Genomic DNA, 17201 nt, shown 5'->3' on the forward strand with positions numbered 1-17201 from the left:
TGTTAGCTAACCTAACCTAACTTAGCTAACCTAACCTAACTTACCTAACCTGACTTAACCTAACCTAATCTAACCTAACTTAATCTAGTCTAACCTAACCTAACCTAACCATACTCGCTGTAAAATCCCCCCAGGTCGACTTTGTATTTTTATGTTGTTACTTCAATAAAAATATTTTATGCATTACTTTGTTATATTTCTATTATCTTAGGAAACGTTAGCATGTTAAGCGCTTAGAATGTTTATTAAAAAGTTGGAGATTTTTTATTTTCTTTGAAAACAAATTAGAATTGAACTATAACTTTTTTCTTTTCTCTAAGAAAATTCAGAAGAGAACTTAAAATTTCTTTGTGTCTTTGTGAAATTAAGAACTGAAGTGGAAGATTTTTTCTTTTCTCTGGAGAAATTAGAATTGAACTGTAAGTTCTTTAATAAAATTCAGACTTGAGTTAACTTTTCATGATCAATGTATAACTTTTTCTATCTTCTATGAAAAACTTAGAACAGTATTTTAAATTTTTTCATCTCTTCGAGAAAAATCTGAACTGAAGTGGAACATTTTTATTTTTTCTTGAAAAACAGAATTGATCTGTAACTTATTTCTTTTCATATGGATAGTTAGGAAAAGAACTTGAACTTTTCTTCACATCAATCAGAAAATTAGCTCCTTATCTTCATTGTGAAATATTCACGATCAATGTGTAACTTTTATCTATCTTCTACAAAAAATTTGGAGGAGAATTTAAAATTTAAGTCTTTGGGGAAAAATCTGAACTGAAGTGGAACCTTTTTATATTATTAGGAAAAATAGAATTGTTCAAAAACTAATTTCTTTTTCATTGAGAAAATTCAGAAGAGAGCTTGAACTTTTCTTCCCTTCATTGAGAAATTTAAAATAGAACTCTAAATTTCCTTGTGTCTTTGTGAAATTAAGAACTGAAGTGGAAGATTTTCATTTTCTTTGGAGAAATTAGAATTGAACTGTAAGTTCTTTAATAAAAACCAGAAGATAACTTGAACTTTCTATCTTCTAGGAAAAATTTGGAACAGTATTTTAAATTTTTTCATATCTTTGAGAAAAATCTGAACTGAAGTGGAATCTTGCATGATGACTAGAACTTGAACTTTTCTTCACTTCGTTGAGAAAATTTAAAATTGAAGTAGAAATTTTTATCTTCCGGGAAAATATTCACAACTATGGTATAGCTTTTTCTATCTTCTACGGAAAAATTTCAAATAGAACTTTAAATTTCCTTGTGTCTTTGTGAAATTAAGAACTGAAGTGGAAGATTTTTATTTTCTTTGGAGAAATTAGAATTGAAGTGTAAGTTCTTTAATAAAATTCAGAAGATAACTTGAACTTTCTATCTTCTATGAAAAATTTGGAACAGTATTTTAAATTTTTTCATATCTTTGAGAAAAATCTGAACTGAAGTGGAAACTTGCATGATATTGTGGCGTGCACAAAAAATCTGAACTGAAGTGGAAACTTGCATGATATTGTCGCGTGCACAAAAGTTGTAAAGTAAAGTTGTGGTGAAAGGGATGGGTACTTCAACTTGTAAAATGGTTTTATGAGTAACATAAAGAAAGGAACTGGTTCTGAAATGCCTTTAGAAAAGTATTGCTAGGTGATGGGGCATTCAAAAGCTGTAAAGTAAAGTTGTGGGTGAAAAGGATGGGTATTTCAACTTGTAAAATTGGTTTAGGAGGGACATTAAGAAAAGACTTTGTTCTGAAATATCTTTTGAAAAGTATTGCTTGGTGTTGTGGCATTCAAAAGCTGTAAAGTAAAGTTGTGGGTGAAAAGGCTGGGAACTTCAACTTGTAAAATGGGTTTAGGAAGGACATTAAGAAAATAACTTGGTCTGAAATGCCATTTGAAAAGTATTGTTTGGTATTTGAGCATTCAAAAAAGTAGTATAGCAAAGCTAGGATGTAAATGATGAGTACTTCAACTTGTAAAATGGGCTTAGGAAGGCCATTAAGAAAGGAACTTGTTGTGAAATACCTTTTGAAAAGTATTGATTGGTGTTGGCTGTAAAGGATGGGTACTTCAACTTCTAAAATGGGTTTAGGACGGTCATTAAGAAAAGAACTTGTTCTGAAATGACCTTTGAAAAGTATTGCTTGGCGTTGGGGCATTCAAAAAACTATAAAGTAAAGTTTTGGGTGAAAAGAATGAGTACTTTAATTTGTAAAATTGGTTTAGGACGGTCACTAAGAAAAGAACTTGTTCTGAAATGTGTTTAAAAAGTATTTCTTGATGTTGGAGCATTCAAAAAGCTGTAAAGTAAAGTTGTGGGTGAAAAGGATGGGTACTTCAACTTGTAAAATGAGTTTAGGATGGACATTATGAAAAGAACTTGTTCTGAAATGTCTTTGAAAAGTATTGCATGGTATTGGTGCATTCAAAAGAACCAAAAAGCTGTAAAGTAAAGTTGTGGGTGACAAGGAAGGATGCTTCAACTTGTAAAATGGGTTTAGGAGGGAAATTAAGAAAGGAACTTGCTCTGAAATGTCTTTTGAAAATTATTTCTTGGTGTTGAGATATCCAAAAAGTTGTAAAGTTGTGGGTGAAAAGGAAGGATGCTTCAACTTGTAAATTGGGTTTAGGATGGACATTAAGAAAGGAACTTGCTCTGAAATGTCTTTTGAATTGTATTTCTTGGTTTTTAGGTATCCAAAAAGCTGTAAAGAAGAGTTTTGGGAGAAAAGGATGGTTTCTTCAACTTGTACAATGGATTTAGGAGAGACATTAAGAAGGGAACTTGCTCTGAAATGCCCTTTGAAATGTATTGCTTGGTGTTGAGGTATCCAAAGAGCTGTAAAGTAAAGTTGTAGGTGAAAAGGATATATACTTCAAGTTGAAAATGGGTTTAGGAAGGACATTAAGAAAAGAACTTGTTCTGAAATGACTTTTGAAAAGTATTTCTTGGTGTTGAGGTATCCAAAAAGCTGTAAAGTAAAGTTGTGTGTAAAAAGGATGGGTACTTCAATTTGTAAAATCGGTTTAGAATGGACATTAAGAAAAGAACTGGTTCTGAAATGTCTTTTGAAAGGTATTTCTTGGTGTTGAGGTATCCAAAAAGCTGTAAAGTAAAGCTGTGAGTGAAAAGGATGGGTACTTCAAGTTGGAAAATGGGTTTAGAAGTGACATTAAGAAAAGAAGTTGCTCTGAAATGTCTTTTGAAAGGTATTGATTGGTGTTGGACCATTCAAAAAGCTGTAAAGTAAAGTTGTTGGTGAAAAGGAAGGGTACTTCAACTTGTAAAATGGGTTTAGGATGGACATTATGAAAAGAACTTGCACTGAAATGTCTTTTGAAAAGTATTTCTTGGTGTTGAGGTATCCAAAAAGCTGTAAAGTAAAGTTGTGGGTGAAAAGGAAGGATGCCTCAACTTGTAAAATGGGTTTAGAAGGGACATTAAGAAATTTACTAGCACTGAAATTTATTCTTATTTGTTTTTCTTTGGTTTCTTTTATCCGAATAAGCTGTATTGTTTTCTTGTGAGTTAAAGGGATTGCTCCTTAAACTTGTAAAATGAGTTTAGATTGGACTTTAAGAAAGGAACCTGCTCTGAAATGTCTTTTGAAAAGTATTTCTTGGTGTTGAGGTATCCAAAAAGCTGTAAAGTAAAGTTGTGGGTGAAAAGGAAGTATGCTTCAACTTGTAAAATTGGTTTAGAAGGGAGATTAAGAAAGGAACTTGCTCTGAAATGTCTTGAAAAGTATTTCATGGTGTCGAGGTATCCAAAATGATGTAAAGTAAAGTAGTGGGTGAAAAGGAAGGATGTTTCAACTTCTAAAATGGGTTTAGGAGGGACATTAAGAAAGGAACTTGCTCTGAAATGCCTTTTTAAAAGTATTTCTTGGTGTTGAGGTATCTAAAAAGCTGTAAAGTGAAGTTGTGGATGAAAAGGAAGGATGCTTCAACTTGTAAAATGGGTTTAGAATGGAAATTAAGAAAGAAAATTGCCCTGAAATGCCCTTTGAAAGGTATTCCTTGTTGTTGGGGTATCCAAAAAGCTGTAAAGTAAAGTTGTGGGTGAAAAGGAAGGATGCTTCAACTTGTAAAATGGGTTTAGGAGGGACATTAAGAAAGGAACTTGTTCTGAAATGCCTTTTGAAAAGTATTGCTTGGTGTTTACGTATCCAAAAAGCTGTAAAGTAAAGTTGTGGGTGAAAAGGAAGGATGCTTCAACTTGTAAAATGGGTTCAGAAGGGACATTAAGAAAGGAACTTGCTCTGAAATGTCTTTTGAAAAGTATTTCTTGGTGTTGAGGCATCCAAAAAGCTGTAAAGTAAAGTTGTGGGTGTAAAGGAAGGATGTTTCAAATTGTATAATTGTTTTAGTAGGGACATGAAGAAATTAACTTGATCCGACATGTCTTTTGAAAATTATTTATTTGTTTTGAGGTATCTAAAAGATGTATAGTATAATTGTGTGTGAAAATGAAGGATGTTTCAAATTGTAAAATGGGTTTAGAAAGGACATTAAGAAAGGAACTTGATCTGAAATGTCTTTTGAAAAGTATTTCTTGATGTTGGGGTATTCGAAAAGCTGTATAGTAAAGTTGTGTGTAAAAAGGAAGGATGCTTCAACTTGTAAAATGGGTTTAGGAAGGACATTAAGAAAAGAACTTGTTCTGAAATGCCTTTTGAAAAGTATTGCTTGGTGTTGGCGCATTCAAAAAGCTGTAAAGTAAAGTTGTGGGTGAAAAGGAAGAATGCTTCAATTTGTAAAATGGGTTTAGGAAGGACATTAAGAAAAGAACTTGTTCTGAAATGCCTTTTGAAAAGTATTGCTTGGTGTTGGTGCATTCAAAAAGCTGTAAAGTAAAGTTGTGTGTAAAAAGGATGGGTAGTTCAATTTCTAAAATGGGTTTAGGAGGGACATTAAAAAAAGGACTGGTTCTGAAATGCCTTTGAAAAGTATTGCTTGGTGTTGGAGCATTCAAAAAACCAGTATAGTAAAGTTGTGGGTGAAAAGGATGTCTACTTCAAATTCCCTTTGAAAAGTATTGCTTGGTGTTGGATCATTCAAAAAGCTGTGAAGTAAAGTTGTGGGTTTAAAGGATGGGTACTTCAATTTGTAAAATGGGTTTAGGATGGACATTATGAAAAGAATTGGTTCTGAAATGCCCTTTGAAAAGTATTGCTTGGTGTTGGAGCATTCAAAAAGCTGTAAAGTAAAGCTGTGGGTGTAAAGGATGGATACTTCAACTTGTAAAATGGGTTTAGGATGGACATTATGAAAAGAACTGGTTCTGAAATGCCCTTTGAAAAGTATTTCTTGGTGTCGGAGTATACAAAAAGCTGTAAAGTAAAGTTGTGGTTGTAAAGGATGGGTACTTCAATTTGTAAAATGGGTTTAGGAAGGACATTAAGAAAAGAACTTGTTCTGAAATGCCCTTTGAAAAGAACATAACTTAACATAACATAACATAGCCTAACCAAGTATAACATAACATAACATAACATAGCAAAACATAACATAACATAACATAACATAACCTAACCTAACCTCACATTTGAAATTACTAGGAAACCGGGGGACCTTTGTGGACGGGGGGGTTACTTGCGGGTTGGTTTGGGTTATAAAGGCCCTTTTAGGGTTGGGGTCGAAGACCTCACGACACTGTTCACACGGAACTTGTGTATTATAACGACCACAGAGTTTCACTCTCAAATTCTCCTCTAAAACCTTTTCTAAGATCATCTTTGAAAATGTCTCTAACTGTTTCGCCGAAATAATTCCCTAATATGTATAAAACGGTTTCGCCCAAATAATCCTAAATGTAATTTCAGCGTGTTCCCTTTGTTTTTGGCATCCCTACGCTGTCACATTTCAAATTACTTAGAAACCCTGTCGTGAATCAATAATTCCCCTTAGAAACAACAAATTAATTCCCCTTTTCTTGACAAATCAATCAACCATGACATCATCAGTCAGACATTAAAACTTTGCCTGGAAACAATAATTGACCTTTGGAAATTTAGGTCATTGACCCACTTTGATTAATCACGTGTTCTCCCTAGGGACTCGCATGCACTTGGCCAAAACAACAACAATGACAAGATCTTGAAAGAACAAGTCATTGACCGATTAACCACATATTCTCCCTAGGGACTCTATGCCAATATTTGGTGTGCTGTCAGCATTAAACTAAATTGTAGATGGCAGCACATGTGTTCTCGTACGAGCTCATGAGGCCTTTCTACGCTGGACCTGACAGTGAGAAAATTATATGGACTAGCTACCCACCCTACCCCCAAAAAAGTACAAACTATACAAACCCCCTCCAGATAATTCGAAAGATATTGATTAAAAGAAGAAGCTTGTCTTTCCTTATGCATAGTTGTGCCTATTCTATACTTCTTTCATCGTGTCTCCCACAATCTCATTATTATCATACGTGTATACGTACTCTTCAATTTATTTAAACAAATGGTCTGTCCTTATCTCCCAATTAATTAAATTCAGTAGTTTCCTATTGATCATAAAAGAAAAGGGGGAAGGTCCTGCATTGGTTAAATTTAATTTACTAACAGAGATTATTCAAGTTTTATCACTCCAGCAATCGTGACAATACACGTTAATTCTATGTAATACAAGCCCTTCGTGATTTGTAATCATGTTTGAAAAATAAACAAAAAATGTCTGGATCAATATCGATGGCGCCTAATAAATATCTTTTTTAATATCAATGCCTTTCTAATTATTAATGCTGACCGAACATACAATTTTTCATTGCAGAAAATATAATGAAGTTCAGGCATATGTCTCTATCGATCTATGCTAAAATCGCGCCTGTCCTTTGTAATTTTATGACATAAATTTACTTTTCTGGTAGATTTTAAGGCCATTTTTTGGCAGTTAAAATATCCATGCATTAATTTCTTCTCAAAGAAGTTGGAATTTTTTCCCCTTTTTTACCGAAGACATTGTCATTCTTCTTTTAAAGAAAGAAGCGTTTTGGTTTTGTCTTGTTTTTTTTCCTCTGCCACCGTTCTTGGTTCGTTTTGAAAAGTGGCAAGAATCTAACCTCGGCAGTTTTTACAGGAAGTGTGGACTTCGGGTCGAATTCATGACTATGACCGTATAATTCTGGCCTTGGACCAAAAAAGATGATTTTCGATTGTCCTTGAGAGGACAGTTTTGTAGCCCATGTCTGAAAAGCCCATCTGAAGCTGTTCCACCAACCTTTAGCTTCTTCAAACCTATTTTTACTTGCTTAAGAAGACTTTCGTTCTAGAAAGAAAACAGGCAGAAACCAGTCGCGAACTTGGGTTGAATTATCAAAGAGTTCATGGTGACGAACTGTAAGTAAGGAGTGACTCGGCTAGTTAGTAACCGAAACTCTAAAAACGAAATTTTAATAACAATAGATGCATCAAAAAACTTGGTTTTTATGCTGATTCTAAATCTATAAATATTCGTTAAGTTTAATGTTACCAATCAAAAATTACTCGCCTAAGAAAATGTGTATGATTTTCGAAAAAGTTGGGAAATACACCAAAAAAGTCACGAAATCTCGATGAAAATCGAGCCATCAGATTCAGCATATCGTAAAGGTTTTGAGCTCCCATCCACAAAAATGTAAAATTTTGTGCTGTTTTTTTTTGCCAGTAGAAAGTCACGGATGCGTGTTTATTTGTTTTTCTTTTTTTTGAATGGCCCTAGAAGATCGGAAGAGGGCTCATTTGAACGGGAATTAAAAGTTATAGTGCCCTTTTTAAGTGACAAAGACAATCGGAGGGCAACTGGCATCCCTCTTACGCCCCTTTTCCACAAAGTCATCCGATCAAAATTTTGAGACAGCAATTTTGTTCAGCATAGTTGAAAGGTGAAACAACCATGCGTTTGGGGATGACATAACCCCCAGAGCCCCCGGGGAAAGGGCTGTAAGTTGTAAACTTGATTATTGTTTATATATAATATTTGCTATTGGGAAGTAAAGAGATATTTTCGGGGAGAAGGAATTTTCTGCGAGAGGGGGGATTTTCCACGGGGAGAATTCTTTGTGGGAAGGTAAGTTTCTGGGGATGAACTTTCAAGAGGAAATTTTATGCAGGGGAATTTGTCAGAATTTCTATGCAAAATTCTAAAATATCCATGCATTAATTTCTTCTCAAATGAGTTGGAATTGTGTTCTCGTTTCGTTTTGAAAAAGTGGCAACACTCTAACCTTGTCCGTTTTTCAAGGCCGTATCCAGGGGAGGGGGGGTTACCCGGTTTGAACAAACCCCGAAATTTTTGACCCAGTCAAAAACTAGTCTAAAAAATACCTGTAAAGACAAAACATTACCAGAAAAAAATATGCTCCTACACTAAATCGTATTGCAATTTTGTGGGTAAAAGGTTGTGATCAGCTTACACAATTAGGTAACCCCATGTTCGCCTTATTATGCAAGGTCAGACCTTGCATAGTAAATTAGGATTAATGGGGGCTCGAGGTAAATGTTATAAGAGTGCAAGATTGTCAGTTCAGTTCAGTTCAATTTCGGACTTGGATAAGAGAAGAGCAATTTTCAACATGACGAGGAAGTGTGACATTACGTCGTTTTTTGCGCCCAAGCGGACCAGGGATGTTTCTGACAGTGGCGTTAGCGGGACGTCTGCAGAGCATTCATCTACACAATCCTGCGATCCTTGGAAGCTCTTGAAGAGAATGGAAATGCAGAAACTTCTGCAAAAGCGGCCCAGTTGCTGGACACGATGAACCAGTTGCAATTTCTTGTGTGTCTCCATGTGGTCAAAGAGCTTTTCTGCCTTACGCTTCCACTGTGCAAGACTCTTCAGTCAGTTGACTGTGATTTGGCAGCTGCATGCAGGCACAAGGAAACTGTCCTTTCAAAAACAAAGGAAATGCTGCTACTGCTTTCACGTCTATTTTCGACGAAGCTCAGTGTTTTGCCAGCGACTTAGTTTATTAATCAGTATTAATAAACAATGAAACCCAATACAAACAGAAATTAAAATAAATAACAGAGTCTAACACAAAACAAGCAGAAATTAATATGAGTAGGGTTCTAAACCCCATGCTTTCTAAAAGCTAGAATGTAATTTGTGCTTTACTGAAAAAAAAATCAATTGAATTTATTGAAAAAGAAGTGCATTGTCAGTTTAATATACATATGCTGATATTTATTTCTTAAAATATTAATTAATTTTTGATTTCTTAAAGTTATAAAGGTGAAAACACTTCAAAGAATTGTTTCAGTAAAGTGCAAATTATATTGATGATATAAAGATGATATAGTCAAAGCTCTAAATTCTAGTATATCCACTGTTTCATTTGATTCTACATTAGGCAGACATATTTTTGAAAATCCTAGCCCCAATATACTTTTTGATGAATCTGCCCTTATTAGCAATGACCTAGGCATAAAGCAGGTAGTCCGAGAATCAATTGAAATTAGACTTAAGATTAATAGTAATATTTCCTTAAATAGGGACTTGGTCGAATATACACTAAATGCTCTATACACAAATTTAATTAAAAATGATCTTACAAAATATTTTAAGAAACCAATAGACATTAACACAGAACCGGCCACAAAAAGACCTTTGAGGTTAACTGCCCAAAAGGCTGGATTAGCAATAAGAACGTGTTTTAAATTATTTTTCTTTCATCTCATTGAATCGCCTTGTTTTACCTTACTTTTTATCAGTCCTGGTCGAACTTCGCTGAAGTAAGGATGCTAGGACTGCTTTGAAAATTTTCTAATATTTGGTTTTATTGGTCGCATGTTGTTGTGAGTCTTTTTTCTTTTATATATCTTTGTCTTGCTGAGGACGGCCCTTGGACATAGGGCCGAAATATTCATTCAAATTATATCCACTGTCTTGCAAAAAGATTTCCCTATTCTTCTTCGTGTTTATGTTGTTTGTTATGGAAAGGCAGTGTGGTCTTCGTCGCTATTTTCGTCGAACAAAATAGATATCTCAAATTTGATTGCATGTGCCAGGGCATAACTCACAACCCTCACCCTGAGGGATGGGGGGAAGGGGTTGTCATCCTCAATGACATAATTTCCAGAACATTCAACTAAGTTGAACAAAATAGCTATCTCAAAATTTTGATTGGATGTGTTTTGGGAAATGGTGGGCGTGAGAGGGGTGTTAGTTGCTGTCCAATCACTTTTGACCATTAAAAAGGACACTAGCCCTTTGAATTTACAATTGAATGAGCCCTTTTTGAAGTTTCTACGACAACACCTTCAATAAAAACCTTATATGCCCACAGGGCATAAATTACAACCTTTGCCCTGAGGACTGTGGAGGGCGTAACAAAGACATATTTTCTAGATTTTTCAACTACGTTGAACAAAATGGCTATCTCAAACTTTTGATTCGGTGTGCTTGGGGAAATATGGGCTTGGAAGGGTTGGTTGCCTTCCAATCACTTTCGGCTATTAAAAAGGGGACAAGCCTCTCCAATTTCCAATCGAATAAGCCCTTTTCGAAGTTTCTGCGACAACTCCTTCGATACGAAGTGCCCTGGTCTAAACAAAAAAAAAACAAATAATACATTGTGCAAACATCGCTCTTTACTTTGGCAGCGCTATTGCGCTGCCTATGATATTAATACAATCTATAGTGAAGATAGATGACAGTAAAAAAAGAGAGAAAAGTATGGAGTTATTTCATTGTAATTATCTCGTAGTGACGAAGTTTGAATCGATTTTGACGAGTCTTAAATAAGAAGTACATCTTGATGTTCGTTTTATATTGACATTTCCCCTACATCCCAAAAATCACTACAAATCTTAAAAAAGTTTGCACAAAAATAATCTGTATGTAGTATTCACAAATAATTTTAAAATCATAAATTTTCTAAATTCTGGTAAAGATAAAACCCCAGTTACTCGCCAGAAAGGGGTCTATCAAATACCATGCGATTGTGGCAAATACTATGTAGGTGGAGCACACCAGAATTTAGAAAAGCGCATAGTCACGAGAATAAATATGGGGCTTTTTAGAGGGGTGGGAGGAGGATCGGTAAATTTGAAAACACAGAAAATAGGAAATTTGAAGAACTAGGAATTCCACGAATGACATGAGATTCCTTGGGACCAAGCCATAAAAAAAAGAAAAAAAAAACAAAAAAAAAAAGAAAAAAAGAAGGAAGATACTCACTTGCTAAATAGTCTTAGTACAACACATATGATGATAAACATTACTGCCATTGCAACAAGTACCCCTATCATTATGGGATCAACATGGGAACCAGGTGCTGCACTCTGATATTCTGTAAGAAAAAGTGTGTGGCTGATGGGTTTTAGTTGAAGCCTTCTCACTTAAAAAATTATGTCGTTTCAAAAAAAAAACTGCAGAGGTATTTGATAAATGTTTGTTTGATAAACGTTTTACAACCATTGGGCCCATGGGCGCCCCCATGGGATGAGGTGGTATAGGGGAGTTCCAGCCCCCCTCCCTCTTTGTCTGAATGATGCTGTCTCATATTTTATATTTTTGTTTTGATATTTCTATTATACATCATTAGAAGCGCCGATTAGACCAGGTAAGCCTCCCCATAAAATTTAGCTTATGGGCGCCCATGATCGGGTCTTTCAGTTCAAGTTGTCCTTTTCAGGTTCGAGTTCATTTACTATTAAAAAATAAATAAAACTAAATTTTAAAATATTTCAAAAGGAAAGAATAATAGAGACGAGTTTTTAAAATTACCCTAATCAACACAGCTTTGGCCTCCAGAAAATTTCATTGTTATGGTAATGTAACAACATTCATGTCGTTTTCGGATATATAGTTAAAATTTTCCCACCAACCATAGTTTGATTTTATTTTCTCCTTTTTTTTTCATAATTTGGGTTTCTATGGATTGTCAAAAAAAAACATAATTAAATATAAAATTAAAATATAAAATAATTAAATAAGAAAATGAATAATAATTAATGATTTAGGAAAGATTCCCAATAATTAGTATGCTAAATTTAAAAATCAAATCATATTTTCTTCTGGTACTCTCCTTCTGCGCAATGTTTTCTTCGTTATCTTATGCACCCAAAATTCAAGCAATTAAGTTTTATGAAATATGTATTGTTTTATTAACCCACCCATCATGATTCATGACTAATAGAGTACAAACAAGAAAATAAAATATAACAATAAATACACAAATTTGAATCATTACTTGAACGACAAAACTAGACTAACGAAGGGCATTCAGCAAATAACTTTCTAAATGTTCAATCATTTCGCGTCTCATTTCCCCTTCGGACAGCATCGAGAGAGCCAGGTTCCCTGAATATAAAAAATAATCAATACAGTAATCCTTTTGGTGAATTCCAAAAAATACTTATTTTTTTAAATTTACCGTAAACAGCTACGGTATAATTTTTCTAAAAATATGTCCGAAGAAGAAATTGGAAGGTCAAACAACTAAAACTTTATGGAAATTAGTTACTATTTTTCACCCTTTAAGGGTTTTCCTATTTAACCCGTCAATATGATTTTATAATTTCACTTTCTGTATGTTTTACACTTTCTCAGAAATTCAAGGACGAGTTTCCCGAATAAGCACTCTTACAAGAAAGAAAAAATATGTCGCTGTGAATAAAGCTCAAGGTTGAAATCTCTGGCGCATCGTTCTAAAAAAGGAAATAATATCTCTTGAGGCCATTGAAAAACTTCTCTTTATAGTTCTTTTGTTCATGGTTTCCTGAACTTCTCTTTATAGTTTTTATTTACTATACTTACCTAAGATTAAACAGATGTTGTTTTCTAAGTTTTGGCCTCTGGGACCAGAAGGAATGAGAATTGAATGAATGCATCTCTTACCTGCATAGGAAAAGTGAGATGGAGCAACCATTACATTTGTTAAAAGTCTTCCATTTTTGGGAAGAAAAAGGTAGGCCAGTGGTGTCAATTCTCGAAAATAAAGGGCAGAAGTAAAATGTGTTATCCATATCTAGGGAGGTTGGGGCAAACTTATTGTTTTTTCAGTTTGTTTGATGAAAATACCAAGAAAAGACATTTTCAATGAAACTACCCCCAAAAAATCCTAAGGGGTCTCAGGCCACGAGGCACGGAGGGGTGGTTAAAGTATGCAGATCATTATTTGTCAGATTCCTACGACTAAAGGATCATTTTATATTAAATAAAGTAGTGTATTGCCAAATATGAGGTCAAAAAACAGTTTTTTTACTATTTACCTGATTTCCACCTCTGAGGATCCTGTAATATGAAGGGTTGATAAGTATAACTTCTTGAAACCAATTCTTTAATCAGGGTCAAAACTCCATTTAGAACTCAGGTAAATTAATCACAAATACATTTTGATTTTAAAGCACAACCTTAACTTCTTCAGCCCCCCCCCGTGAACTTCCGAGAAAGTCAATTTTTCTGCATGGGTAGGACTCATTTGTCCTTTTTTTTATCTTCGCCGCTAGCGGGGTACTAGAACATCATAGAGAGCGGTTTAAGGGCTTATTTGAGAGCTAATTTTTACGTCTAATCGCTTTGTACAATGAGGGACCATATGGTTTTCCTTGTGCCTAAAGCCCATAGACAAACGAATATTTTTCATTGTTGAGATTGCATACTGTCAGAAGGTTTCATTAAAAAGTGAAAAATATTATACGTAGTTGGTACACTTACGCTGTTTTGTCTCACGGCTGGGTGATTTAGCTGAAACTTTTATGAATCTTTTAGGGGGGATAGTAAGTGGACTGAGATTTTTCTTGCTATGGGAAGGGGAAAGCTGTTTTCTCTGTAGTCTTTAGACAACAGCACACACTATTGCGTTTTCTTTTCTTTTTTATGTGTATTGTTCGACGGATTCTTTGGGTAAATATAAAGATTTCTTCGGCATCAGTGCTAATGGTCAAAATCATAGCCAAAAACTAGGGATTTGAACGCTTTGTCCACTCAAGGCTGATCCACCTCGTCTGGAATAACATATTTAAACAGCAACCTTTAAAATTTTGGAATACAAACGCTATGATTGACAACATTTTATCGCTAATTAGTTCGAGATATTTGATAAGGGCCTTAAGATCCCGCGAATCGCAAATACTTTCATTGCAAACATATGCAAATTGGTTAACAAACGACGCTTCTTGACCGCAAAGGTCCTTGCGTCGGACCTTTGCGACATCGGAAATAGAATCCTTAGCAACATATTTCCAACCAAAGATTGATCCACTATGCCTCACAAGACTTTGCAACCATAAGCTGCTCTGTAAGACATTTGACATTTTTTATTTCAAATTTAACGCCAAATCTATATCTTTCCGGTTACTTAGGAAAGTGTACTGATGAAAACTTGTCCTTAGATATACGCTCAGAGGGGGGGGAAATCTTGCTCAATTATCAGTTGTTTCATTATAAAATTTTCAAACAGTTCGTGGTGACAAACTATAAGGAGCGACTCGGCACAATAGTAACTATAACTGAAAAACAAAATGAAATTTTGATAGCAAGAGATAAATCAAAAGGAATTGGCTTCTTATGCTGATTCCAAATTTATGAAATTCTTTAAGTTTAATGTTCCCCAGCAAAAGCTAATAAGCTGAGAAAATTTGTGTGATTTTCGAAAAAGGGGAAAACACTCCCAAAAGTTCAAGGAATCTTAAGGAAAATCACACTACCAGATTGAGCGTATCAGAGAACCCTACTGCAGAATGTTTCAAGCTCCCATCCACAAAAATGTGGAATTTTGCATTTTTTTGCCAGAAGAAAAAATCACGGATGCGTGATTATTGTTATCACGGATCTGAAGAGGGCTCAGTCGAACGAAGCTTAAAAGTTCTAGTGCCCTTTTCAAGTGATCAAAAAGATCGGAAGGTGAAACTCCTCCCCCCTCTCAAGCCCTTTTTCCCCTAAGTCATCTTATGAAAATTTTGAGATAACCATTTTGTTCAGCATAGTTGAAAGGTCCTATAACTACGCCTTGTGATGACATGACCACCCACAGCCCCTCAGGAAAGGGCTAAAAGCTATGGAATTTGGCTATTGTTTACATATAGTATTTTTGTATAAGGACATTTGTCAGAAGAGGGGGGGGGGGGGGCCGCGCTTTGGGCTGATTTTCTGCGGGGAGTATTTTTTGTGGGGAGAGAAGTGTCCGGGGAGGCGGTGAACTTTCCAGGGGTAATTTTACATGGGGGGAAATTTGACAGAATTCCTATATGAAATTCTTTTTATTTTTCTTACTCTCTTTTTGGTGACTCAATCCGACATCTGAAGATGTCCCCTTGAAAATTTCCCGCCGAAATTTTCAGCGGGAATGGAATTCTCAGAAGGGTTTTCCGTGGGGGGGGGGTTCTGCGGAAAAAGTTTCTGGAGAAACTTTTTGTTTGGGGGGGGGGAGGATTCCGGAAAAAATTTTTCCACGGAGTGAGAGATTTCCGGCATGATTTGAGAAACGATCAGAAATTAAATTAAAAAAAAAGTCTTTTCAACTGAAAGTAAGGAGCAACGTTAAAAATTAAAACGAACAAAAATTTATCCATATACGAGATGGCTGCTCCCTCCTCAATACCTCACTCTTTATGCTAAAGTTTTACTTTCAGCCTCAATTCTTTAAGAGCGGCTCCTGACACACAAGGGTTGTTTAATTAAATTAAGAAGCTTTATTAAACAGCTAAAAAGCTTTAGGGTGAACAGCAAAATATTGAGGAGGGGACAGTTCTCTCATGTACGGAAAAAATTCAGTTCGTTTTAAGTTTTAATGTTCCTCTTTACTTTCAGTAGAAAACACTTAAAAAAACTTTCTTTCAGTTGAAAAATACCAATAAAAATCCTCAGTCGTATAGACTTTGCTTGATTTCTTTTTCATTCATAAGCTTGACAGTTTTGTTGTAACAGTTCCTAGTTACAACCAGAAGAGGATAAATTTTGAATTGGGGTAAAAATTAGCATTAAACCATAATAATAAGAGCTGGAAAAATATTTATTACAAAGATATGTTAAGTTTTGAGGAAAATCCGACTATATTAAACTATAATGAATTTCAAAATGGAAGAAAGAAAACTTCAAGGCAATAAAGTAAAAGTTAAGCCAGGAATCATAACATGACCCGTGAAATTAATCTGCCCTTTATTCAAAGAGTAAAGTTATGGAATGATTAAGTTGGAAAGTTACAATTGCAGCAAGCTTTTTTTTTTAATTTTGTTCATATTTTATGAGAACCCAAAGGACAGAGAATAGCTGTTGCACAATTTACATAATATTTTAATAACGTAAGAAAAACAGTTGACAAATATTTTCCATGTGAACAAGCTGTAGAAGTTACTATGCAATAGAATAAAAAGTGACGGTGAAAATCTTTTCACTTTTAGAAAAAAGGCAACAAACAACCATAGCTAGCAAAAGAACGAGAAGACACTATACATATTTAGCCTACTTAAAAATTAGATGAAATGGCTTGCTATATACAGGGGTATAAGTATGTGTCACCGTTTAAAGGTGTTGCATGGAAACTGTAATCTGACATTTTTTCTGAAAAAGACTTAATTATTATTAAGAGTCCCTTGCTGGGTCAGTAATCGTGGGTCAAAATTGCAAAAATATACTCATATCATAGAAGAAACAGAAGATCGGTTGCGATCGGATCAAAGATATTGTGCTGACCTAGATCCAAGATTATCTGACACATACTTAATTACCAAGTTAAAGCCACAAGAGAAACAGTTCGTGCATCAAGGATTTTTTCTGTTTCAATTCTCAAAGAACAATAAAAAAACGCTCAAGGAAGTTAAAAAAAATTATCTCTATTTTCCTGCAAAATTCCCGTTAAGTAAGGTCTAGTTGGCAGAACGCTGATATATATCCTTTATAATAATCCATGAAATTCTAGCGTATTTATGGTCGTAAACAGGGGCGTAATTTGCCATGGTGCAGGGGGTAACTTCAACTCCCAGACCTCGGTTTGCCCCCCCCCCCCGACCTTAGTTTGCCCCCCCCCCCCCATCTGAAATTTAGTTTCTTCCAAAATCTTGACAAAACCAAGATAAACCTACATAATTCAAACATCACCAGAAACATGTCATTTTTTAGTACATATTTACCTCTATAGTCCTATAAAGTACCTTTATAGTACTTTAATAGTACTAAATAGTAACTTTGTGGTACCAAATGGCTTTTTTTTGGTTTTTACTGCCATTTTCGCTTGATTTCGGAAAATTGGCTCCAACTTTACTCCCCTTAGGATGTTGACGAAATTACGTCA

General features: G+C 34.9%; 1 protein-coding gene across 3 annotated transcripts in view; it reads right to left on the reverse strand.

Annotated features, from left to right (window-relative positions):
* The window catches only part of LOC148939407 (uncharacterized), a 154459-nt gene that overhangs the window by 20724 nt on the left and 116534 nt on the right, over positions 1 to 17201 (reverse strand). For all 3 annotated transcript variants that reach the window (XM_089106702.1, XM_089106703.1, XM_089106700.1), the window contains one exon: positions 11147 to 11258. In XM_089106702.1, coding sequence (XP_088962828.1) covers positions 11147 to 11258 — 112 coding nt within the window. The remainder of the gene's footprint in view (positions 1 to 11146; positions 11259 to 17201) is intronic.

This window comes from Artemia sp. Qi Xiang Cuo, chromosome 21, assembly GCF_049724085.1.
Source record: "Artemia sp. Qi Xiang Cuo chromosome 21, ASM4972408v1, whole genome shotgun sequence".
In the NCBI taxonomy this organism is placed as follows: domain Eukaryota; kingdom Metazoa; phylum Arthropoda; class Branchiopoda; order Anostraca; family Artemiidae; genus Artemia; species Artemia sp. Qi Xiang Cuo.